This window comes from Sorghum bicolor, chromosome 1 (assembly GCF_000003195.3).
Source record: "Sorghum bicolor cultivar BTx623 chromosome 1, Sorghum_bicolor_NCBIv3, whole genome shotgun sequence".
NCBI classification, from domain to species: domain Eukaryota; kingdom Viridiplantae; phylum Streptophyta; class Magnoliopsida; order Poales; family Poaceae; genus Sorghum; species Sorghum bicolor.
Window position 1 is genome coordinate 74,566,001 of NC_012870.2, and position 25,839 is coordinate 74,591,839.

At 48.3% G+C, this 25,839-nt stretch overlaps 3 protein-coding genes across 3 annotated transcripts; 1 reads left to right on the top strand and 2 right to left on the bottom strand.

Annotated features, from left to right (window-relative positions):
* LOC8054268 (protein UPSTREAM OF FLC) lies at positions 8,471 to 11,819 on the top strand. Its single transcript, XM_002465667.2, has 5 exons — positions 8,471 to 8,641; positions 8,775 to 8,844; positions 8,949 to 9,064; positions 9,517 to 10,219; positions 11,079 to 11,819. The coding sequence occupies exons 1-5, from the start codon at positions 8,536 to 8,538 to the stop codon at positions 11,206 to 11,208; spliced, it is 1,125 nt and encodes a 374-aa protein (XP_002465712.2). The 5' UTR covers positions 8,471 to 8,535; the 3' UTR covers positions 11,209 to 11,819.
* On the bottom strand, positions 12,539 to 17,883 carry LOC8081900 (E3 ubiquitin-protein ligase ZNF598). Its single transcript, XM_021446153.1, has 7 exons — positions 17,571 to 17,883; positions 16,748 to 17,056; positions 15,328 to 15,536; positions 15,202 to 15,250; positions 14,937 to 15,026; positions 14,775 to 14,837; positions 12,539 to 14,644 (listed from the first exon to the last, which is right to left on the bottom strand). The coding sequence occupies exons 1-7, from the start codon at positions 17,739 to 17,741 to the stop codon at positions 13,028 to 13,030; spliced, it is 2,508 nt and encodes an 835-aa protein (XP_021301828.1). The 5' UTR covers positions 17,742 to 17,883; the 3' UTR covers positions 12,539 to 13,027.
* Positions 21,371 to 23,821, bottom strand: LOC8054269 (serine carboxypeptidase II-3). Its single transcript, XM_002468310.2, has 7 exons — positions 23,510 to 23,821; positions 23,288 to 23,395; positions 22,677 to 23,194; positions 22,434 to 22,546; positions 22,211 to 22,315; positions 21,973 to 22,087; positions 21,371 to 21,795 (listed from the first exon to the last, which is right to left on the bottom strand). The coding sequence occupies exons 1-7, from the start codon at positions 23,772 to 23,774 to the stop codon at positions 21,634 to 21,636; spliced, it is 1,386 nt and encodes a 461-aa protein (XP_002468355.1). The 5' UTR covers positions 23,775 to 23,821; the 3' UTR covers positions 21,371 to 21,633.

The window sequence follows — 25,839 nt, forward strand, 5'->3', positions numbered from 1 at the left end:
TCGGAGGAGGTCCGGGGAATTTCTTTGGTCCGACAAGAGCTTGAGGCACTGAGGAAGGAAAGGGACGAGCTCAAGTCTGGATCGGAGGTTCTTAAGAAGGGGAAGGAAGAAGGTGAAGCTTCGGCCGCTACCCTCCGCGAGAGCGTTTCACAGCTTGACAAGGCGAAGGTCTTGGCTGTGGAACGTGCTGAGAAGGCTGAGGGCATTGCTGGCCGCCTCCACGAAGAGCTTGATGCCGAGCGGACGTCTGCTGCTGCGATGCAGACTCGCATGCAGAAGGCGGAGGCAGAGGCTGCGGATGTCGTTGGGCTGTACACCAGCTCACTGGCGCAGTTCGGAGGTAGCACCTCTGCTCCTCCGCCCAGCGGCGACGTTGGGGCTAGCCTCGCATGGCTGAAGTCCCATATTCGCATGCTCCCTGATTTTGTTGGGGGAGCTGTTGATTTTGGGGCTTTGGCTGCGGTTAGCTCCTTCGCTAGGCTTCTGCGCCGCGAAGGTTGCTCCCACGCCGAGGGGGTTGCTAAGGAGGAGTTTGCCTCGGCGGAGGATGTTGGCGAGGGCGCCTCGAGCCTGCGCAAATCTGTCCGGAACATCATTAGTTCGTTCTGGATTAGGTTTGGGCGGGCTGAGGCAAAGAAGATGGCGGAGGCGCGCCGCGATGAGGTTTTTGTGACTTGGTTACTCTTTTGCATTATGTTTTGCTAATTTGGAATGTTTCTTAAGCTTGTTGATTTTGCAGGAGATTGCCAAGAAGAAGGCTAAGGTTGACAAGGCCGGCCCCTCGCGTCCTCCTAGCGAAGCGCGTCCTTCGACTCAGGCTGAGGCGGAGGTTCGCGATGAAGGTGCTAAAGCCCCGGAGGAATCTGGTGCCAAGGCTTCAGGGCAGCCTGAGACTTCTGCCCCTCCTCCGCCTCAGGTGTGAGGTTTTTTAGTTTGTAGGTTTTCTTCGTTTTTTGCGTCTGCTGCGCCTGCGACGCTTTTTTTGTAAGGGCCGGAGGTCTTGGCTTGACTTGTAAATATTTGTTGGACATGTAATATATGGAGATGTCTTTTGGTTGAACTTTTTGCTTTACGCTTTTATCCTGCGCAGGTCTCTGGCGGAGGACCTGCGCGGGATCTTTGCGAGACTCCGCTTTCAATTTTCTATAAAGGAATTTATGTTTCTGGCGAGTTGTGGGAATACTGGCGGATTGCTTTTCCTAACATGAGAGTGGTGGACATATTTGAGTTTGTTGGGTATGACCTCGATGACGAACGATCTGAATTCGTCCGGTCGCTTGCGTGCCGAGGTTCATGGCCTCCGGCTTAGGTGGTGGTTTTTGCTTTGTTTTTCCTTCGTCGTTGGCTATTTGTATATTTGTTTTTTTTACTTTGTTTGATTTGTTTATGCAGTTGTCGTATCCAATCCTTCGCATCTTTGGCGAGGAGGATGGTATACGTTGGTTGACGGAGGATCATGAGGGTTTGGTTGAGTCTTTTCTTCCTGGGCGTCCTGAGGTTCGGAAGCTTCGTCATTCGTTTTAGTTGTAGCCTTCGCTTGGGTGGGGTTTGAAATTGTTTGTTTCTTGCGCAGGTTGTCAGATCTGCTCTAGGGGATGTTCTTCTTTCGAATTTTGTCGAAGGAAGCCACGTTACCCCGGTGACGTTCAAGCGCGGAGATTTGTACGCGAGGGGTTATCTGATTGACTGGTGGCGCCATAAGTTTCCTACGCGTAGTATTGACGAATTAGTTGATTTTCTTGCTCGTGATTACTGTGATGAGTTTAGGCTTGTGCCGGATTCATATGTAAAAATTGTGCGAGAGTCTTAAAGGTTATTTTTCGTTTTTGGTTGTAAACCGTTGTTATTTAAGTTGTTTATAGTTAACAAAGATCAGATGTTTTTACCATTACTTTGGCTACAGTCTTCGCACTGTATTTCTACTACAACCTTCGCTCTTTTTTACACAACGATTATACATTGCAGCGTCACGGTGGTGTGGATCCTAAGGATCTTTGTGTTGCTGTAACGTGCTTGCGCTTGATACCCGATGTTGCGAAGGCGTTGGTGGTCGTTTCGCGTGCGCAGGATTGCTGCCCCTTGGCATTAGGACCTTCGACTTTCTTGGTGCGAAGGAGTCTCTGCTGAATTGTACTATTTTTTTCCTTTGCTCAACTCACGTGGAGTGTTGTCGAGGAGAACCTTCGGTTATGTGAGTCGTAGGTTCTGAAGGGATGTTACGAGACTTCATGCGATACCCTTCAGAGACCTCTGAGTTTAACTTCCATTGCTTCTGTTGTGACTGTACACGACTCTGTGGTCGATGTTCATCACAACGCCGCGGTTCTAGTATTACGAAGCTTCGTGCAATACCAACTTTTTGTGCTGTTATGAGGCTAACCCCCGCCTCCATGGTGGCCTAGGTTTTTTCCTTTGTGACTGCTAGGCTTGCACTCGATGCTTGGGTCTTTGTATACTGATCCTGACTGAGGGTGGGGGGCTTGGTGTGCCTGGCTTTATAGGGTTTCATGCATTTATCGTATGTACTTTGTTAGGTTAGAAGTTATTATCGAGTTATTATTGGTTGTTGTGGCTGTTGTGGTAGTTGGTTTTGCTGTACCTGGCTGAGGATTATTGTAGCTTTTTTTTTCATACTTTGTGTGTTAGGATTCTGCTTAGATTAGCAGGATACCTTCGACCTTATCTTGGTGAAGGCTATGTAAATTTTGTTGAGGTCTATCTTGTGAATGTGAAACCTTTGCTGCCTTTTGGCAGAAATAGTATAGCTCCTGATGCCTGATTGTCCTCAGGTCTTTGTCAGGTTTGAAGGTTTTGTTCCTTCTAGCCGTGTTGTGATGCCTGAGGAGGACAGGTCTTTTTCACTTTTGGCCATGCTATCCTTGCTGCCCGGCTCTTGGCTAGGTCTTCTGCTAAGGATTTCGGTGTTTTTCCACCTTTGAGGACGTTCCGAGCTTTCTTAAACTTTGATTGAAAGCTGCGGAGGGTCCTCGTAATCACGTGATGTTTTGTCGAATGTTACAGCCTCGCTGCTGGTTGTTTTTCAACTTTTGTGTTTTGCTTTTGGGGTGGATTCCTCTTTATATCTTAGAGGTTTTTACATAGGTTCTGCCTCGTTAAAAACCTCACCTCCTAGTAGGAGTACCCCTGTGAGGAAAAGAGTGCAGACCTTGGATTTGCAAAAAAGTAGAGAGAAAAAGAAAGCAAATGTATCTAAAGACATGGATGCCGCCGCTTATTTTGCAGGGGTCATCCTTACATTCAAATGTAAAACCTTCGTAGATTGTCGACGTTCCACGTGTGGGTGGAGGTTCTACCTTCGAAGTCTTTCAGGTAGAAGGATCCCGACCTTCCCGCTTGTACTGCTGTATAAGGTCCTTCCCACTTGGGTTGCAATTTACCAGCGTTTGGGTGATCTCCTTTTTTCCTGAGTACCAGGTCCCCATCTTGTATGTCTTTCCGTACTACCTTGCGGTCTCTCCATTTTTTGGTTTCTTGTTGATACCTGGTAATATTATCCACTGCCTCAAGTATTATTGATTCTAAGGTTTCCTTGCAGTAGTCTTCATCTTCAGCCAACTGCTGCTTCATGGAACGCAGGCTTTGGTGTTTGATTTCTTCGGGCAACATTGCCTCTTTCCCATACAAGAGCTTAAATGGAGTGAACCCAGTTGTTCTTGAGACTGTGGTATTATGAGACCACACAACTCTGAGTAGCTCATCGACCCATTTCCCCTTTCGTAGGTTGAGTAGAGTTTTGGAGATTGCGGAGAATATTATTCTGTTTGCTCTCTCTACTGCCCCGTTTGACTCTGGGTGGTAGACGGATGCGAAGGCAATCTTGGTTCCTATGTGATGGCAGAATTCCTTGAAACTGTCTGAATCAAACTGCTTTCCGTTGTCAACTGTGAGCAAGCTTGGAACTTCGAATCTGCAGACTATGTTCTGCCAAAAAAATTTCCTGATTGTTTCGGAGGTTATGGTTGCCAGTGGCTTAGCTTCGATCCATCTTGTGAAGTATTCGATGGCCACGACGGTGAACTTATTTCCCCCCTGGGCAGTTGGCATTGGTCCTACCAGGTCCATTCCCCATCTCTGCAACGGCCATGATGCTGGTATAAGCTGAGTTGGTGCTGAAGGTCCTGACTGAATTGGTGAGAAGGTTTGGCAGGCTTTGCATGTCTTCACTATTTCTTCAGCATCTTTGATGTGAGTTGGCCAGTAGAAGCCTTGTCTTAATGCTTTAGCAGATAATGCGCGAGGTCCAATGTGAGACCCGCATATTCCAGAGTGTATCTCTTGCAGGAGTTCTCTGCCCTCGGTTTGTGATATGCATTTCAGCAAAGGTTGGACTACACCTTTCTTGTACAGGACCCCATCAATGATGGTGTAATTCCTTGCTCTTGCCTCCATCCTCTTGGTTAATGCTTCGTCATCTGCAGTTGTTTTGCCTTTGAGGGAATCAACTACTACGTGCCTCCAATCCTCGCCTTCTGTCAGCAGGACTGAGCGAAAAGCTTTCGACAACGATTCAGTTGCGGGTGCCGCGACGATTTGGTAGAAGGTTCCTTCTGGCAAGGGGGTGTTGTTGGCTGCTGCTTTTGCTAGCTCGCCTGCCTCGTAGTTCTCGGCTCTTGGAATGTACTGCAGAGTGAACCCTTTAAACCTTCTCTCCAGGCCCCTTACGAGGGCCAGATATCTTGCCAGCTCCGTGTTGTGTGCTAGGTATTCCTTCTCCACTTGTCCTGCCACCACCTGGGAGTCTGTTTTGATGAGCAGGGTTTTTGCTCCCGAAGCCTTAGCTTTGTTTAGTCCGAGGATGAGACCTTCGTACTCGGCTATGTTGTTTGTCGCTTTGAATTCGAGTCTTGCGGCATACTTTAATTTGAGCCCAGACGGCGCGATCAGAACGGCTGCTGCTCCGGCCCCTGCTTGCCCCCAGGCGCCATCCGTATACAGCGTCCACGGCTGGTCGACTACCTTCTCCTCTTCTTTGTTCGAAGGTGTCCAATCTGCCACGAAGTCAGCCAGGGCTTGAGTTTTGACGGAGGTTCTGGGGACATAGGTGATGTCAAACTGTGATAGTTCGGACGCCCATTTTCCTATACGTCCGGAGGCCTCCTTGTTCCTAAGGATATCACCCAATGGTTGTGAAGTGGGTACTTTGATCTCATGGCTTTGGAAGTAATGCTTGAGCTTCCTCGATGCGCACAAGACTGCGTATGCGATTTTCTCTATCTCCGTGTAGTTCAACTTTGCTCCTGACAGAGCTTCGGACACATAGTAGACGGGTCTTTGCACTGTTCCCTTGCTGTCGCTTGTCTCGTGCACCAAAACAGCACTGACAGCGTGCTCGGAGGCGGCCAAATACAGCAGTAGTGGAGTGTCTGGCTCGGGCACAGTTACCACCAGGTTGGTTGCAATGTAGCTCTTGAGCTGCCTGAAAGCCTCTGATTGTTCGGACCCTATTCGGTTTTGCCTCCTCCTCTCAGCACTTTGAAGAATGGAAGGCTTCGTTCTGCAGATCTTGAAATGAATCTGTTGAGGGCTGCTATTCGGCCAGTCATCCTTTGCACTTCTTTCTTGTTTGAAGGTTCTGCCATTGACATGATTGCTTTTGTCTTGTCTGGGTTAGCTCTGATTCCTTCGGAGCTGATGATATATCCCAGCATTTTTCCTTTGCTGACCCCGAACACACATTTCTCCGGGTTAAGTTTCAGCCCGACAGATCTAAGGTTGACAAAGGTTTCCTGCAGGTCCTTGATATGATCTTCTTTGCGCTTGCTCATGACGACGACATCGTCGATGTAGGCTATAATGTTTCTCTGCAACTGACTTCCCAGAACCTTCCCCATCATTCTGGAGAAGGTTGCTCCAGCGTTTTTGAGACCTTCTGGCATTCTGGTGTAGCAATACGTGCCGAACGGGGTTGTGAAGCTTGCCTTTCCCTCGTCTGGTTGAACAGTGGGTTGGATCGTCGGCTGCGGAGGTTGCATGCTAAGGATCTCCGCCTGCAGAATTGAAAGCTGCTGCCTGATCTCAGCCGCCTGCGCTGCAGCCACTGCTGCCTCTTGGCTGGCGGCGTAGGCGGCAGCGATTCGGTCTCGCTCCTGCTGAAGGTTCTGCAGTTGCGTCTGCAGTAGCTGGAGCTCTTGCGTGGCCGTGTGTTGTGCCGGCCCTGCGGTGGGAGGAGGTTCCTGGCCGGGCTCCAGCTGCTCGTTCTCCGGATGCTCGTTCTCAGAGCCTTCCCCCTCCACGACCGCATACGTGCTCCGCACGGCCCTTCTCGGTCTCCCTCTTCTGGAGGGCTCTGCCCGAGGTCTTGTGGTGCTTGTTCTCTTTCTAGTCATCGCAGGTGATCCATCGCGGCCCCACGGTGGGCGCCAATGTTGGAAAAATGCTCACTGCACTCCCCAGCAACACAGTGAAACGAGAACCTTCTCACTCGGTGCCGTGAGAGGCTGAACAGTAACAAACAGTGGGCTTAACAGTAGGTGAAAACAATGAACGCTCTCCCTTATTAATGACGGCGTCATGCCCCTTATATAGGGCTCAGAAACCGACCTAATGACATTTACAAAAATGCCCCGTGACGGTGGGGGAATATCCCAGCATATTCTCCTATTACAGTCTACTGACTCCAAGTCACTCGTGTAATTTCACCCTGCAAACCCCACGCGTCCCCTGTCTGGGGCTTCAGCTGGTCGGAGGTTCGGACCCTCCGCCCAGTCGCAGATCCTTCGACACTTGAAACGTCGGAGGTTCCTTAGTTTGGGCGCGTCGGAGGTTCCTTGGCTTAGATGCCATGGAGGTTCCTCAGCCCGCTTGGATGCCGATCCTTCGACGCTTCTACGTCGGAGGTCCCTCAGCCTGGACGCGTCGGAGGTTCCTTACCTCCGCCGCGTCCTCAGCCATCCCCGGACTTGGGAGGGTCGGAGGTTCCGCCTTTCTCTGCTTGTGGGCCTCCGCCGATGTTAGTTCCTGCGCACACTTAGCATGACAAAATGAGTCATCAACGTCAGTTCTTTCTTCAGGGTCCTCCGCACGTATTCCCACGGAGGCTCCCTGGGTGAAGGATATCCTCCGACGTCTCGGGGTGAAGGATATCCTCCGACGTTTCGAGGTGAAGGATATCCTCCGACGTTTCGGAAGTCGGAGGTTCCTCGGGTAAAGGGCATCCTTAGACGCTACCAGGGGGAAGGATGCGACCATCCCCCAACATTTATAAGATTCAATGTGACCGAGAATTTAAAAAATGCTCCAAAATTTTTTAAGATTTTTGGTTATACATCAAATTTTAGAACATATGTATAGAGCATTAAATATAAACGAAAACAAAAACTAATTATACAGTTTACTTGTAGTTTGCCAGACGAATCATTTAAACCTAGTTAGTCTATAATTAGATAATATTTATCACACTCAAATAAAAATGCTATGGTAACAATTTCTTAAAAAATTTTGGAACTAAACAAGTCCTAAAGGTCAACAGAAGAATTGCAACAAGGCCTATAATGAAAAAGTGGCCCGTGATTCGGCCCATCCCATCAGGATCGGCCTGCCATTTCGCATCCCATCGGGATCAGACCGAGAACGCTGTCTTCCAAAAGCTGAAGCAAGCCCTTCACTGCACTGCGCTGCGCTAGTTGATTGATCGCACAAGACGGTTGCTAATCGCGTCCCCGGTCCCCCGTCCTGCCTGCACATGCAATCGCAGTCGCAAACCTCAAACCAGGACCAACAAAAGCAGGGCGTGCGGTGACCGGTGGAGGAAGGAGACGCTCGGCCCGGCCGAAGTGCGTGCGAAACAGGCGACGAGCCCAGGAAAGGCGTGGGCAGGGCAGGAGCACAGGACGGGGCCGCTGCCCACGCGGGTCCCTGTTCCCCCGCAGCAGAAGTCCACATCACGTCTCGGCCGGGCCCCGGCCGGCACTGCCGCTGCTGCCCACGGAAGCGCTGCGCCGTGCGGGGCCAGCTGCAACTGCAATCAATGCGCCGCAGTACACGATTGATGACGCCGTCTGCATGCCCGCCAGCCCGAACCCTGCCCTGCCCTGCCCTGGCGCGGCGCGGTTAAAAGCGAATCTAACCGGACCACGAGTCCACGACGGCCGGGGAAAAAAGGTTTTTGGCCTTGTGCCGGGTGGGGGGTGCCTCCTGGTTCTTTCGAAACCCGCAGAGCGCGCGACGCGACGGTAGTATAAAAAGTGCTCTGGTACTCGGCTTTGGCTGACGTTCCATTCGTCGTCGTCGTCTCCCCTGCCTCTCCCTCTCCTCTCGAAATCCCAAATCGGCCTCGTCGTACAGCCTGCGGGGGGGGGGGGGGGGGGGGGGGGGGGGCACCGCTGAGCCGACTCGTCATTCCTGCTGCGAGAGCCCCAGCTGTTCCGTGTCTGTGTGGACACCGTACCGGAGGGAGGAATGGAGGCGGGCGGAGCGGGAGGGAGGAGGCCGGCGGTGGGGAGGGTGGAGGCGAGCCCGGAGCGTGGCAGGCCGACGGCGTACGCGTTGTCGGCGAGGCCGGCGCCGGCGAGGCCCATGAGGAAAGTGCAGATCATCTACTACCTCTGCCGGAACGGGCAGCTGGAGCACCCGCACTTCATGGAGCTCGCGCAGCACCCGCACCAGCCACTCCGCCTCAAAGGTACGACTGCTCTGGAGTTTGGAGCTCTAGCTCTACCTGCTTGTTGTTTCCTTTCTTTGCTCACTCTGAGGCTGGTGAGGCTGCTGACGCTGCTGCAATCTTCTTGATTCTCGCGGGCGGATGTGTTGTGAAGATGTCATGGACAGGCTCACGCTGCTGAGGGGCAAGGGCATGCCGGCGCTCTTCTCATGGTCCTGCAAGAGGTACGTATTGCTGTACTCTACATTGCACGGGCAACGTGCGTACTTTTGAGAGCAGGACTGGTGAGCTTACACGCAAATTTGCTGCCACATTTTGATTGTTGTAGGAACTACAAGAACGGGTACGTGTGGAACGACCTGTCGGAAAACGACGTGATCTACCCGTCCGACGGCGTGGAGTACGTGCTCAAGGGCTCCGAGATCTTCCCGGGCTGCTCCTCTGGTACCCATCGATCCTCGTCTCCGTATTACTTTCCATCTCGTCCGTTGCCCTTGCTGAAAATCCATCTCGTCCGTTGCCCTTGCTGAAAATGTTCATGGCTTGCACAGTTGCATAGTATGAAAGCGAGAAGCATAATATGTGCAGCACGGTAGGTTTATCTTGATTATCTGCCGTAAGCAAGCTACTCCTACTGTACTGCTCCATTTTCACACGCTAAACCGTCCGTCAACCCGGTTGGACTTGGACAACCATGCGAGCGCAGCCTTTTTTTGCCTTTTTCACACGCTGCAAGTCTGGCCTTTCTGCACCACCTCGTAATTCGCGAAGACTTTGCGATGTGGAAGCGCCCATCATCTGGAAATTAATTCGCCACCTGTCTCGCCAGCTCATTCAATTCGTCTTTTTTACGTATTTCCGTCTCTCCCTGACACTTGTCCTGGCGCTGCTTGCAGATCGCTTCCAGCACCTCCGCGTGACCGATAGGTCGCCGACGAAGCCGGCGCTGGCGCTGCCCCACATGAGCCACAAGCAGTACGCGGACAGCTACAGAGACGACGCCGTAGAGGACCGGGAGGACGACGAGCTGGGGTATTCGTACCACCACCGCCGGACGGCGTCGTCAGGCCGGCTCGTCGCCGCGCGCGCCGACAAGCCCGCCGTCTCGGCGCGCGCCACCAACCGGGCCCGCCCCGTGGAGCTCCCCGTCGAGGAGACCTCGCCGCCGTCCTCGACCTCCTCGGACAAGCCGCCCGCGCCGGCGACGACGCATCAGCAGCAGCAGACGGGGCGGCGGGCCTCGGACCTGCTGCAGGAGCCCGTGGAGCCGAGCCGTCCGGCATCCATGCTACTGCAGCTCATCGCGTGCGGGTCGACGGCGCCGGTGGCCGCGGGAGGCGGTGGTGGCTCGGGCAGGTGCCGCGCCGAGCCGCGTCGGAGCTGTGGCCTGGTGAGCCGTCTCTCGGCCCGCGGCGGCGCGGACGAGGACGAGGACGAAGAGGAGGAAGCGGCGGGGGGCGAACTGGGCCGCCGGTTCGGCCACCTCGCCGTGGAGAACAAGGAGTACTTCAGCGGCAGCATCGTGGAGGGCGCCGGCGGCAGGGGCACCCCGCTGCCGGCGTCGTCGCTCAAGCGCTCCAACTCGTACAATGAGGAGAGGTAACTTCACGTCCTCACTTTCACTTGGATTTTTGCTCTGGTAAGTAGTACAGTATACGTCCAAGCTAGCTTGTCATGCATGGAAGGATTAAACGCTGGGTAATTGGCGGTTTTGGCAGTTTTTTCCATGGTCGCATTCGTGTGGTCATGTCTTTGCGAAAGACCGCTTGATCTCCTCCTAGTAGCCCTAGGTTTTGTTTTTGTAGCAATAGCATGCACGGCACGTTGAGACTGAATGGGAAGCTTGGAGTTTAGCCGTGACAGGACATACTAGAGGTCAACAAATGAGCATACGGAGATGACAAGCGATCACACAGAAAGGCGAATGTGGTTAGCTGGTTATCAGCCTCTAGCGAGAGAATGGTACGGCAGGAGTAGTAATACTTCCTGTCTACTGTAGCGTACGTATCGCCGGAGTACCGAACGAGTAGTCTGTGTTCGACGGGATTCGTCGGACTTTTGCATGCCTGAATGGTGGCATCGCACGGGGCTACGGAACATGTGTACTGTTTCTTGGCGCGGTGACCGGTGAGGGTGAAGCTGTACCTGTGCATCAGTGAGCGTACTTTATGCACTGTGCCATGTCCGTGTAGCTGTGTGTAGAGTTGCGTAGTGCACAGCAGTCACTGCACACCTACAGGCTGACGAGGTAGTAGAGTCACAAGTACTGTAGTATTACCAGTAGGAGATAGGATAAGGCTATGCCTATGCGTGGTTACGCACGTTGGCATTTGATTACTGTTTGGCGTTTGCAGGCAGCATCTAGTATAGTTAGCTGGAATACTCGTGGTAGTAGGAAGGGACGATGACGATTGCATCGATCGATGATTCATTCTTGGCTTTAACCATTTTCATTCAGGAGTTGTAGGCCCGGCGCTGGTGCCATCGGCGAGGAGACGACGATGATGGATGAGCAGATGGAAGGCGACGGAGGGATCAGGGGAAGATGCATCCCGGGGAGGAAGAAGCCAACGCCACCGCAGAAATAGGCCACCTCCCATTTCTCCATCAGATTTGCAGGAAACTAAACGCATCTGGCTCAACCTCTTTGTAGTCCTGATTTGAACACTAGCGTAGCGTGTTTAGCATAGCTATTTGTCGTTGAGGGCAGGGCATGCACGGGAGCTTGTTAACTAGGGGATGAGTACTCAGTTGTGTGAGTGTTGATATCACCATGGTGGGTCGTCGGCTATCAGCGATGGCGAAGAATCCTACTGTACTGGTCTTCTTTTTAGGAGCACGGGACGTTGTAGGCCGGGCCCGATCGGCGATGGCCCATGTAGGAGTAGGAGTAGGACTGGATGCGATGCATCGGTCCTGACAATTCATTGCTGGATCATGTCGTGCCCTGTGCTTTTCTGACAGCTGACGCACCGGCCAGCGGCCATGGCCTCCTGCTCACTGCAAGGAGCCAGCGTAGGCAGGGCTATCTTCGGCTCTTGGTGACATTATAATGGTCTGCGCGCGGAACCATTGAAATTTGCAAAGATTGCTAGCCGGTGCAGGTATCTGGAAGTGCGACCGAATGTACTGTACTTACGAATCTATGGGCCGAAAAGAGGTCGGGCTTCACAGTTGGTGTCGAGCCCAAAACCTTTACGCAGTCCACCAGTGTCAATTTAGGACCTAATTAAATCAAAGGCTTTCTAAAGAAAAAATTCTTTGCAATTGCATTCCTCTATCGACGCGGGCCAATCAGAGGCGCATGAAACCAGAGGTTAGCGATTGGAATCAGGCCACCGCCATCGACAGCCGTTATCTTTATTCGACAGAGAAGTTGCGGATGCCATGCTGCGTAGTTGACTCTATTAAATAAAGTCTATAAAATGGGTTAACAGGACTATAACCCATTGACCAAACAAGTAAGATGGGTCAACTCAATAGTCACATAACAGTGTTTAAATTTGGTGGTCTTCATCCTTTTTTTAAATATAAACATGACTGGCCATAACTTGTAAGCACGCCTATATACTTAAAAGAAGCTTGAGGAATATCATTGCTCTGCTTTTATATCTTTTTATCTCATCCTTTATACATATGTCGACAGCATTCACAATAGCCAAAAGTGTCGCGTACGTATATTCATGGGATCAAGCGTGCGAGTTAGTCACTAGTCAGGTAGCCAAGCATCTCCTCTCCCCAGCTGAACATACAACGATCCAGCCGCAAGGGGCGCACTCCTGTCTACCTCCAATCCTGAGCTACTGCTTCGCAGCCTCCTACGTAACAGTAGGACAGATCGAGTTTCTCATACGTATCTATCACAAATTCACAATAGGGCGGAATAAGAAAGGAATATGCAATCAGGAACGGCAAAGATTGAATGATTTGCATACTTCATGAATTAGATGTTTTTTCAAAAAGAACAAACCATTGCAAACATATAGCAACATCTGGACTTTAAAGAACAAAGCATTGTAAACATACAGCAGCATGTGGACACGAATCCTCTATATCTTGACTTTAGCCTGGCAAGGTTTTTTCGACGATACTAAACGTTCTCCCTTGCAACGCACACAAAAATCATCTAGTGTATAGTATATTTATACCACATCAAGTACGTACTGCCCACCACATCATTACGAGTTTGAAAAGCATGGCTACAAAATTTGATATAGTGCAAATTTGTGTGCCGCCATTAGCAACGCACAGGACATTGCCTAGTTGATCAGGTATATGGACACGTCTAAATGCAGTTGCAATGACTCCTATTTCAAACTATTGCTCAAAAAAGAGTATCTGCCGCCATCATTCTTCCAAGCACCTGGCAACCCCATCTCCACGTCTAAATGCAGTTGCAATGACTCTTTACTTCCGTCCATTGCTCAAAAAGAGTTTCTGACCCCCACCATTCTTCCAAGCACCTCGCACTGGTAACCCCGCCTCTGGGCCTTGTGATTCCCTTTCAGGACGTTCAGGATTTGCACTAGAGCGACTTAAATCAAGAGTGGCTAATGAGTTGTCACCTAAACGAGCTCTGAGAAACTTTGATGTCTTCTTTGGTTGCTTATTGCCTCCTCCCTTGCCTGAGTTATCTTTTGCACCAGCTGAACTGTCCAGATTAGATGAAGGTCCAGCTGCCGGTTGGACCCCCTTGGAAGGTCGATACCCATCCTTCGACAGCACCTCAGCCTCTCCTTCCTGAGCCTGGTGGTTTGATTGAAGCCTTCTTACAGTGTCCAGAATGTTATCTGCTAGTGCACCCTTCACATCATTGGCAGCACTGCTTTCTGTGACAGGAGCTTTCCCCTTCCCCTTCTTTTTACGGTTGCCCTCTTGTGAGCTAGTTCCACCTCCATTTTCTTGAAGGCTTTTAAACCGTGTATTAGTATAATATGCATCAGCAAGTTCCCTCTGTTTTTGAGGATCAGGTAATAGCCTAGCCATTTCTGGAACAAGGTGTGAGAGTCCAAACTGCTCAACATATGAAAGATATTCCGAAGTATCTATGATACCTTGGCGGTATTCGCCAGCGATCTCTTTGAATGCAGAGTACCTGTCCTCATCCATTCCCAGAGCAGAGCGCATTCTTTCAACCAGAGATTTGTTTGCAGCACGGAGATCCTCTGCAACAGGCAAAGTTTGGTTACCTTGAGGAGGATCCTGACTTCTGTTGCTACCATAAGCAGAACTTGATGATGCTTGGGCAGAGGAGCCACCAGACACAAGATTAGGCGTAGAAACAGAGTGCTTCATCTTGTTTGTAGCAACAGGATTCCACACTGTGTTACTGGAGACAGCTGGCATGGACCCAATCTCTCTTGTTTGAGTTCCAGGTCGAAGCTGTGAAGATCCAGAGAGTAGGCCCTGATCAGGTGTAGGCCATGTCTGGGTGGAACTAGAGAGGACTCCAAGATTTTCAGAGGGACGAGGCCGAGCAGTATTAAGTACCCTCACAGGGCCCTTGGTACGTTGTTGAAGTCTTGCTGCAAGTGTGCTCTTAGCTAGACTTTGTAGTCCCTGTTGGGCTGAAGCAGCACCCCTATTGTTACTAGATCCAGGCAAAGGGGGGAACAGTGACTCATCCCCAAGCCTCGCAGCACCCCTTGCACTCTGATTGAGAGCAAGTGCATACCTGGATTGCTGCTCTGATAATGAAGGAAATGAGGTTTCATCATGAAAAGAATCAACACTGTTGTCAGGAATATCTGGGTCTAAAAGAGGTGGGAAGGACAACTGTTCGAGCACTCCAGTCCTTGAGCCTTGGCCAACTTCAGCTCCGACAGAACTAGATCCAACACTTAATGACTGAAACGACCCTGAAACATTATCAAGACGGCCTGCATGACCATCGGCAGTTGCCCGGCCGTTTTGTGCAGATGATGATATATGACTGTCGGATCCATCATGGGGAGCATTACGCCCCCTACCTCTGCCACGCCGTTGTTCTTGCTCATTTCTGCGATATATAAAACTGGTAGGTATCTGAAAAAGGCAAATTAGAAAACTTAGTCTGAATGAACCCAAATAAATTAACAAAATATAGTGAATCTTTTATCAATTGAATAGAGGGAAACCATGATAGAAAACGAAAATACTAGAACCAGGTTCACACCTGAAGTGCAGCATTCCTCTGAGAACGAGACATCCGCCCACCATGCTCCAAAGCATTATGCCTCTGTTCAAATACACTACTCAATAAGAACGCCCCAAAAAAGATGGTACATGTGGTTAATGGCTGATGAGCATTTGCAAATCAATAACTTGTACAACTTGCCTTCAGCTCCGCTTCACTCGGGAAGACAACAAACTTCTTTACCAAACATGCTTCATCTTCACAGAGGAAATGATCTTTTCGAAAATGCAACTGAATTGAATTGAAAGAGCATATATGAGAATGCAGTTATGACCACTTTCCCAAAGTAAAACTGTAGATGCAATGCACCTAAGCTAATGGGTAGGGGCAGAATTACAACTAGATTTCATTCATATACGTTGGATAAAAGTTAGATGCCTAAATAGATCAATTTGGTACAACATACCTCAAGGTCATCATAGTTCCGAAAATAGTCATACTGCCCAGGATGCTGCCTATAAACAGCAATCACAAATTCAACACATCGAATAAATAATTGCATAAGCTTAGCTAATGACAGATTGCAGTATACCTCTGGCATATGTGGCAAGAATAGTGTTCTCTGGACATATGCGTGTAAAGCTCATTATCTCCATAAAATGAACTTTTGCAAAACTCACACATTGGATGCCCAGCAAAACCATTGCGCTCTACCTCAGAGCCATCCACTTCAGAGTCACCAGTCTTCATATGCTGAACTAACTGTGACCTTGAATAAAGCTTTTGTTCACAAATGAACACCTTCAAAACACATACAAACCATTTCAATAATAAACAATCATAAATAAGAAAATTGTAAGTGCAATTTAGAGTGCAAATTGCATGACCCCAGATCTACAATGTTGACTATAGGACAACAATGAACAATACAAAAAATAGAGAACACTCGTATGACAGTAATAAAGTAACCCAACATGTATGCAGGTGTAAGAACATGCACACAAGGCAAATGGATATGTTAACAATGTGATTACATCTGCATAATGGAGGTAGAAAAACAAAGATAATAGATCCAAATACAAATAGAGATGGTTTAATAATTCTATCTGGTCAACAAAATTCAACCTGGTCCATAAATATATGAAAATATTGGCATTACACAGATTCCCGAAAACTTGATGATTCATCATGGAAAATGCTTTCATGATATATGATTTTCAATATAAAAATGGTATATTTGCATTAACAAGACTTGGAAGTCAAAGTGTCACTCTGGAGACTGTGGGCTAGTTTGGTTCGCTCCTGGACAGGCCGCACAGAACAAACAGGGATCCCTCAGACACCTGCATCTGGCAATGCAGCCTGGCCTGGGAGCTACCTGCCAGGGCTTGAACCAAACATGCCATTTGTCACTTTCCTAAACAACCTACTTACCTACATTTGAATCAGGGAGAACAGCATTGTATAGTTTCTTGACCAAAGACCAAGTCACATAAGCAACGGATATCACACAAGCATGCTAGTCGTAAATAGTTCAAATAGGCTATTCATTTCAACTGTCTCCAGTGGGTTGAGATGCATATTCTGAAAACACATCATCAAATTAAACCATGTTATATAAATAAACAAAATAAGTTCTGCTCATTACACAAGCGAAAGAACTACAGGATGGAAACAATATTTTTCAATTTCAAAAAATATTTTATAGTTTTCACTAAGACATAAGACATAACAGCTCACTACGTAAGCTATAGCATAGGTACCAACATCATATACTGAAGCCAAGAAAAACTGTACAGCACTGCACATGTGCAATGTAGGCCTATAAAAGAAAACATTATGCATGAAACATGGACAAAAAGTCGCATATAGATCATTCAAAACATGTGTCTAAAGATTGTTGCTAAATTTGACAGCATAACCCATGAAATCAACTAAGAGGTGATGACACTTAGAAACTCAAATTAGTGTGATTCATGACACGCAATATGCTAGTTCATCAAGTATTTCACCTTCCTCCCCTCCAAGCAAAGATTGCACATGTGCAACCTATGTTGATGGAATAAATGTCCCTTTAGTTGATCGATGCTCCTGAACTTGCTTCTGCGCTTTGCTTGAGCAGCAAGGGCAACCTGATCTTCTGCATTGTCACAAACACTACAAGAAAGTCGACACATTGCCCGTATCATCCGGTAGTGGTCTGCGTCGTCAAAGTATGCCTGTGTATCCTCATGGTACCAGAAATCCCCAGCTTTGCCCTCATTCACCCCACTGGGGAACACTGAGAAATCAGTCACCACTCTAGTGTATTTATCCATGGCCTGTAAAATGGGAAAATAATATAATTATACTCGTAGGGATACTATCTGTTTGCAATCTTTTTTGTTTTTTAAGCAAAAAATCAGTTCAGAATAGTATGTTGACATTTTCTAAATTGTTGTGGCAACATACAGTTTATAGTGACTCAATGTGCAAAAGGCTGGATATCCAGTTTATAATTTTTTTATGCCGAAATTGCAAACCTAAAATGATTATTGCAACCTTCCTCATGACAGGGACTAGCAACTATCCAGGCAACTGAATCATGATCATGAGACGACCTATGCTGATCACATCAGGCTACAAGACATCAGAAGCATCGTATATTCATGCTATTACCTAAAACGTCCATGATACCAGTCGCGGAACGAGATCCTTCTCACATCTAATTCCACTATCAAGAACCAATCTGGCAATCCAACCGAAACCCTAGATGACCCGAAGATCCAACGGCGCACCCCCACCAGAGATAGGAACTAGTACCGTCCGGAGAGAGCAAACCCTAGAGGGACGAACCTTAGTGACGAAGACGAAGGGGCAGACGGTCTTGCAGATGCAGCACTTCTTATCGTCCATCACGAAACGGAGGCGGGCGACGCAGGTGGAGCACACCTCGCGGTGCCCGCACGATCCGTACGCCACCCACTCCAGCGCCTCGGTGCACACCACGCAGTAGTCCTCTTCCATGGCTGGCGGGCAGCGGAGACCGGCCCCGGCGGCGGCAAGGAAGAGGATGCGAGGGTTAGGGCGCGTATGAAGGGGGAAGACGGGAAGGCTCGAGGAGTCAAGAGACGAGGGGCGGCGCCTTCGGGGGTGGGTTTGGTTGTCTTTTTGGCTGTATAATAATTACGTTTCTTCAGGCATTCATGAACCCCGATTCCCGTAGCTCTTCCTCTTCGTGACGTTTGGGGTGCACCACGTAGCAAATTTTTTTTCACCCTAAAAACTAAAAACTTTTTAAAATTTCTCATCACATCGAATTTTGCAGCATATGCATGGAGCACTAAATATAAATAAAAACAAAAACTATTTGCACAGTTTACCTATAAATCACAAAATAAATCTTTTGAGTCTAATTAGTCTATAATTAGACAATATTTGTCAAATAAAAACGAAAGTGCTACAGTACCGAAAATCAAAAAAATTTCAGAACCAAACATGGCCTTAGCAGAACATAGCAAATTACCTAAAATTGCAATTTTCTGTGTTTGATAGAAAACAACCTAAGCTGTGGATTAGTCTTGATGATCCTGTTATGTGGGTTAAGGTTTCAAGTATATATTTGTGTTGCAGCCCGCTAGTTTCAGTTTGTCAATTCTAGGATTAGTTCTTTGATCCTCCTACATCAATTTAGAACATTGATCACCGTGTGGAATATGATAAATCGTTACGTAGTTATTTATAAGTACAAGATGTATTTTTATTGGGTAACTCAGTGAGCACCTTGAATTCTCATCCACTGAATGTTAAATCACCTACTAAAACTTGAACTACTATGTATAAGTTTATCCAAGAATAGACAAAAGTATTAAAAAAACAAGAAAAAACTCACAAATAGAAAAGTGTTAGCTTGGTGTTCTGCTGCATTTAGTAGATGCAGTTGAACAAATGCACCAACTTAGGGCAAAATCGGCTTTGCTAAGAAGTCAGAGTAACTTGATGTCTCCATGTGAGCCATATGATGACATAGAAAGTGTATCACAGTGAGTTTCGTGCCAACCACACCGACGCAAACCACTCCTTTTTTGCACTCAGTAGCCGACAAAAAAACCCTTCAATTTCTTGGTCCACCAAGTCATTAGGGCGGAGGCAAGACGTGTCTTTAGTGTGGATTGTGGTGCTTGAGAAGGCCCTTCCTTAGCGTGCTCCATGTAGCTAACCTAAAACTTAGATAACATATAGGCTATCACTACGAATTGCACAACAAATTTAAGGTCAAGATCAAGGAGAAGGCTAAGTACACATGTAAAAGAGTTTGCTTATACAAGATTCTTGGAAATCGGAGTACACACTCCACTCTCCATGTCTATATGGCACCACTAGATCATTAAGGAATACAAGAATGATAGAACTCGGGGGGAGGATATTACGAGTCTTCTTTCTGATTCTACCAGTGTGCGCCCTCCTCTACTCCACAAAGGGAGGCTGAATTCCAAGAGTCAGACGAACCAATGCCCTCGATAACTCTTGGGCAATTACAAAACCAAGGAAGCGCATAGGGTAACCATTCATGGCGGTGGTAGAAACTCTTAGCTTACATATTTTTATGAGAATTCTCATGGTACCTCAAGCACAAAGCATATGTGCTCCAAGACATCTAGGAAGGCTCATGTGTAGCACATTCTCTTAGAATAGGCATTAGACTCTCAAGACCCTAGGAGGATAAACCATGGAGGGCATTCTATGAGCCCACTCCACTATGATCTAAGCACATAAAAATATCTAGGATGGCTTGTCAGGGGAAAGGCCATATAAGGGATGCATTTTTAATATTTCGTCGAGGTGGTAGGTGGATCCAATGGCAGGTGGTCCACTTGCTCTGACATCTTTGCGGAAATGAAGATTGCAGAGAAGATGAGGTAATATGGGCTCTTTGGGACTCCACATCCCTATTTTTAATAGGTTTTCATGGCGACCACGACTTAAGAGGTTGAAGACTATGTCGATGGCGAGCAAGATTTGTAGATCGAACAGATGACTAATCCCTCATGATGATCTCTAGGGCTAGTGTCGTTCCCATGGGCGAAGGGTAGCCTCGCTAGAAGGCAAAACACTCAACCACTACGTGGTGGATGAAGGCGGCTACTCGGAAAGCCCAACCTAGAGGGGGAGGGGGTACCTCAATGACCCGATAGACAAGGCATTGATTAGATATACTTAGAAGCCAGACAATTTGTGACAAATATGACTTTTATTCCGTGAAACAAACTAAAAAATTATCGGATACGATCAAGGTTACCCTATGTAAACTCTACCTTCTGAGCCCAAGGTTACTCTATGTAAACTCTATCTCCTGAGCCATATAAGCAGGGCTTGAGTCTCCTGGTCAACATATCGGTTAATTGCCATACAACCTTGCATCATCAACACCTGCGCGCTCCCAACACACAACGCAAAGATAAGTTGTTCTCCACTAGTCGTAGGATACCTTATAGTTGAACCAGTATAAAGTATAAATCCTTGTCTCATGTGCTATCTCTCTGATTCTCAATGTGTGACGCGTAGGTCACTTGTCGAAATTAATTAAAACCCTGCAAACTACCCTTGTCTTGGGCCACTTGCTCCTTACAACTTTCAATGTAGTTTCCAATTAGATACCGCATATTGCAGGTTCTTCTATTTCCAGTGATAATAGTAATTCTTCATAACCCAAAAAATGCTACTTTGATAAGGAACCCAATCGATTTGGCCATAAATATGTGCCAAAAGCATATATGTTCATGCTACACTTGGTAACGTTTTAGCTCCAGATGGTGGATGCTCATGCCACTATTTTGAATGCTGAATCATGGGTCACTTATACAGTTCAACGTAGAGGGAATATTAATTGGATCCATAGCTCCCCACAGTCCCCTCCTACCACCACCCCGAAACCATTACTTTATATTTCACTTTTGTTGTCCATGAAACACTTGATTAGTCTATTATCTTAATCATTTAGAAGATCAACTGGATTCAGGGCATCACTTTAGGAGATAGCGACAACTCTGATTCTTTTAGTGACCTATGATATCGTCAATCATCACAAGGGCATCAGCCTATTCGCTTGACTGAAAAACCATTTATTGTGAGAATATATTGTTGAATGGTGACGGATTTGCTCAACATCTTGTATTCTTGTTTGCTTTCTCTCTCAAGGGCTATGGCCTACGGTGTTATTTATTTGTTGTGAATTGGAGAAATTGAGCTCAATCAAGTATGACCTTAGATAACAAACTACATGTATCTTGTTATTGGTTATTTGTGTTCATCTTTCATGGGAACATATTACGTCCAAATGTCCGATGCATTGTATGTAGTGCTTAATCTAAGTATAGTTTCCTAGAGCTAGACACCGGGAGGTAATCCAAATCTTGGTCATCATATTAACTGTTGAAATCCAGAATTAAAGTGGTTGTGATAATACTTTAATTTGTTCCTCTAGACAACCACGAGTAGCTTAAAATTTTTCTTGATAAGTTACTACTACAAAATGGACCAAAATGCTACGGTGAAAAGAACCAGAAGCCGATAGAGACAGAAAATATGTACTCCACTACTGGCTTATAGCGGCTCTAGCTCCCATGAACCCTCCATCCAATCATACCCTTAATTAGTTGACGACAATACCATGCTCAAAAATTAGTTGAAGACGTCACCAAAACATTCATACAACAGTTGAGGTCACAGAGCTTAGTTAGTCAGTACTGTGTGGTAGTTAACGTGGAAACGGAAACAGTATGGATTAAGAGAGAGGAGAATGAGACGCCGCGCAACAATGAAGTCTCAACGTCCGTGGCGGCTCCGATCCTTGAACATGAACAGAGAATTGAATGCCACCGCGCGCGGGGCACAGCCGCAGGTGGCCTGGCGTGCCTCTTCATCCGTCGACCATCGGCGCGGCCTTGGGGAGCGGCTCCCCCTTGATGAAGGACGAGAAGAGCGCGAGGCCGCGGGCCGGGCTGTCGATCGGCACCATGTGGCCGGACCCGCGCACCGTCGCGAACACCACGCCCTTGTACTCGATCACGTACCCGGCGACCTGCCATGCATGCATACATGGAGAGAACATATCATCGTCACCGCCGTCGTGGGCTCGATCGATCTCATCAGCCATCACACATTCTAGTAGATCGAGTTCATTATTCATGAATTAATCAGGATGCCACCACCAAAGGGCAGAGGCAGGCAACTGAATATGTGCGTGCTTTATTATTACCTCCGGGTCCTTGGGGTCGATGGACCAGGGGCGCCAGTCCGCCACGACGCCGAGGCCGAGCTTCTCCATGGACTGCTTCGTCGCGATCACAGGAACCATCGCGTCCAGGTCGCCACTGCAGGTGACAGCATTACATGCATGGTTTAGCTAACCAAATAGTACGTACTACCAATGGCGCATGCATATGTTGAGATTTGAGATAGACATGCATGCATGGGGCAGGTGCATATCCACCGACCTGAAGACCCACACGCGGACGCCGCCGGCGACGACGGCCTTGATGTACGGCAGCATCGATTTCGTCGGCGAGTCGCCGAATTTGAGCAGGCTGTAGAACGTTTGCCTGTGCCATCCCATCCACCACGTACGTACATGATTCGATTTCTTCGTGTCAAGAGGAAGCACTAGTTTTGTATTGCGGTGAAGGACGGAGCAAAGCTAGAGCCATGCATTATATATACCTGCATCTAGTCCATTTGTATTTGAGCTCTGTGTTGGCACGGATGACCTTCAACACCTCTGGCTGGTTCAGGTACGCCTCCACGTAGTATTGAGCACAAGGATCAGCCAAGTCCTGCACAGTGCACGCACATGGAGCTCAGCTGCGCTTGAGTGAGATCGAAAATGATCAATCCTCACCGACGAACGCAACGGCCATGATCAGCAGATAGCTAAGAGATATGGTGTACATATAGCTAGCATACCATGCAGTTGGATCCTGTGGGCTTGACTTTATTCTTGTCATGGCAGGTGCCGGAATAGATGTTGTACACGTCGATGTTGCCGAGCTGGTTGTATGCCGTGTCCCTGGCCCCCGAGCAGAGCGGCGAGTTGTCCTCGGCGTTCTTGCAGCGCTGGGCGATGAGCGTGTGCGCCGAGTCCGACAGGAACGCGTGCTGCCACAGGTACTCGTACAGCGCCGCCTGCTCCGCCGCGAACTCCAGGATCGCGTTCCCCACCGCGATCCCCTTGAGGTTGATGCCGGCGTTCTTGGCGGCGATGATGGCGGTGGCGAGCTCCGGGACGTAGTGCCCCGCGTAGCTCTCGCCGACGATGAAGAAGTCCCGGCCCTTGTACTCCGGGAACCGGTCCAGCCACTTGACCAGGAACTGCAGCGAGTCGTCCGCCGTCATGTTGTCGCCCATCCCCTTGTACACGTCCGTGTTGGCGGCGTACGAGAACCCTACGCCCACGGGGCTCTCCAGGTACAAAACGTTCGCCACTGCACCATTATATTACATCAGTATATATATATATGCTTAGCGATAGTAATTGCAATCATGCATTTTTCATTGATCTGTAGGTAGATTCTGACCTGTGTTCCAGGCGTATTTGAAATTGCAGAGGGTCTTGCCGTCCGTGTCGACACGGAACGGGCCGATCTCCTGGAATGCTCCGATTCCGAAGGAAGAGCAGCCAGGCCCTGCAGAAATGCACTCCATTCATTAGTATCTTTTCTCATTCAGACTTTCAGAGAGTGAAAGGGGAACGTAAATACAGACGAGAATACACACATGAAAACAATCTCTAATTTTACCTCCATTGAGCCAGAGAAGAAGCGGTTTTGTAGCCGGATCAGCGGTGGCCTCGACAAAGTAGTAGAAGAGCGACTTGCCGGCCTTGTCGCCGAGGTTGACGTAGCCGGAATACTGCTGGAAGGCCGCGTCCTTCGGCTGGCCAGGCAGCGCGGCGATCTTGTCGGCCTCCTTGGAGCCTTCGCCGGCGGCGAGGGCCTGCCGTGGGAGCACGGAGAAGACGATCGCGACGGCGAGGCACAGCGCTCTGACGTTCATCGTCGCCATGCACAATTCAATGCCGCAAAGCGAGAAGAAAGGCCGGGGCTTTCGATGGAAGGTGCCCGGCCCGTGTATTTCGAGCTGCGATTTATAGGCAGGAAAGCAAAAATTTGGGAGGCTAAATTCTGGTTCTTCGGTTGGTGTCCGCTCCTGAATTGGCTGTGTTCTATCCAAGAATCGTCCAGCAGTTTGTTTTAGCCTGTCGGCCTGCCAATTTTGAGATGTCTTTTTGCCAAGAATAGTGCTGTCCGTTGACGAGCAGATGACTCCTTCCAGCAATTTCTGCCTGTCCGTTCCGTTGTTTGATCTCTGTGCGATTACATGAGAGACTTGCTGCCATGCCTCTTCAGTTTGACAGAGATGAATGATAAACACGACACCGGTGCTGTGTGCTGTGCGTATGGGCTAACGGGCTAGAAGTCCATCGAGATGTATCCCCATTCTTTATTAACTGACTGACTGTTACGATCTTTGACTACTGAATACCAATTACAGGAGTTTAGGATGTAATTTAGGAAGAATTAGAAGGAATCTAGACTGAGAATAGCAATGGTGATGACAATGTAAAGGTCAGATTGGACCGAGCAGTAGCGTGTTCTAACTGGAGGGATCTGTTTGGGGATGCAGTGCTTCATCATCTTATTTCTTCTCGATCGGACCATTGCCCTCTTTTTCTGGAAATTCGCAAGGAGAACTGGGAGAGACATAAGCCAAGAATATTCAGGTATGAGATTATGTGGGAGCGGCTCGAGTCCCTCGCAGTAGAAATCAAGAAAGCTTGGTGCACTGACTCGAGTAGAGAGGGCCTGGGTGGTGTGGTTGCGGCGTTGAAACGTGTTCAAACTGCTCTACGCAACTGGAGCAAGAATACCTTTGGCAGTGTAACCACTGAATTGGAAGAGTTGCGGGTGAAGCTGGAAGGGGCAAAATCTAACCCATCCTGTAGGCCATCGGATATGCGCCAGATCACTGACAGAATGGATGAACTGCTATATAGAGAGGAGATGATGTGGTTACAACGTTCCCGGATTGCCTGGTTGAGGGAGGGTGACCAAAATACAAGCTATTTCCATAGACAGGCTGTCTGGCGTGCTCGTAAAAATAAAATTTAAAAACTAAGGGATTCAACTGGAGAATGGTGTGATGATCCAAAGCAATTACAGCAGATGGCGACTGAATTTTTCACCAATTTATATAAGGCTGATTTGGGTGTTGAACCAGATAATGTGATACACCTGATTGAACCAAAAATCTCTGCTGCAATGAATACGGATTTGTGTCGGCCTGTCTCCGCAGATGAAATATCTGATGCCTTGTTTCAGATGGGGCCACTCAAAGCACCTGGTCCCGATGGTTTTCCGGCACGTTTCTTTCAGAGGCATTGGGATACGGTTAAAGATGATGTGGTTGCTGCAGTGCAGAGTTTCTTTCGGGATGGTTATATGCCCCCTGGGATCAACGATACAGCTATTGTGCTTATTCCTAAAGGATCAGACCCAACGGAACTCAAAGATTTTAGGCCGATTAGCTTATGCAACGTGATATATAAGGTGATCTCAAAGTGCTTGGTGAATCGACTTAGACCCATACTGGACAGTATCATATCAGTTGAGCAGAGTGCTTTTGTCCCAGGCAGGCTTATTACAGATAATGCTTTGATTGCTTTTGAATGTATTCATGCGATTCAAAGAGGCAGTGGCAGGAATTTTTGTGCGTATAAGCTGGATTTGTCGAAGGCGTATGACCGGGTTGACTGAGGATTTTTAAAAAGCTTGTTGGAGAAGCTAGGCTTTCAAAGTCTGTGGGTGCAGTGGATCATGACTTGTGTTTCGACTGTACGCTACTCAGTACGCTTCAATGGAGTGCCGTCGCGCTCCTTTTCCCCATCACGTGGTCTACGACAAGGTGATCCGCTCTCACCATATTTATTCTTGTTAGTTGCTGATGGTCTCTCTACTTTGTTAAAGCACAGCGAAGGGCTTGGTGAAATTGATGGCCTCAAAGTTTGTCGGAGGGCACCGAGTGTGTCTCATCTATTGTTTGCAGATGATAGCTTATTGTTTTTCAAGGC

Coding starts and splice junctions, on each gene's coding strand:
- LOC8054268 (XM_002465667.2), top strand. CDS start 8,536: ATGAGGAAAGTGCAGATCATCTACTACCTCTGCCGGAACGGGCAGCTG. Junction 8,642..8,774: donor CCAGCCACTCCGCCTCAAAG/GTACGACTGCTC, acceptor TGTGTTGTGAAG/ATGTCATGGACAGGCTCACG. Junction 8,845..8,948: donor TTCTCATGGTCCTGCAAGAG/GTACGTATTGCT, acceptor TGATTGTTGTAG/GAACTACAAGAACGGGTACG.
- LOC8081900 (XM_021446153.1), bottom strand. CDS start 17,741: ATGGAAGAGGACTACTGCGTGGTGTGCACCGAGGCGCTGGAGTGGGTG. Junction 17,057..17,570: donor CCTTCGTCTTCGTCACTAAG/GTTCGTCCCTCT, acceptor CCCATTTTACAG/GCCATGGATAAATACACTAG. Junction 15,537..16,747: donor TTTGCTTGGAGGGGAGGAAG/GTGAAATACTTG, acceptor TGTGTTTTGAAG/GTGTTCATTTGTGAACAAAA.
- LOC8054269 (XM_002468310.2), bottom strand. CDS start 23,774: ATGGCGACGATGAACGTCAGAGCGCTGTGCCTCGCCGTCGCGATCGTC. Junction 23,396..23,509: donor TCTTCTCTGGCTCAATGGAG/GTAAAATTAGAG, acceptor GCATTTCTGCAG/GGCCTGGCTGCTCTTCCTTC. Junction 22,547..22,676: donor CCACAGGATCCAACTGCATG/GTATGCTAGCTA, acceptor TGCACTGTGCAG/GACTTGGCTGATCCTTGTGC.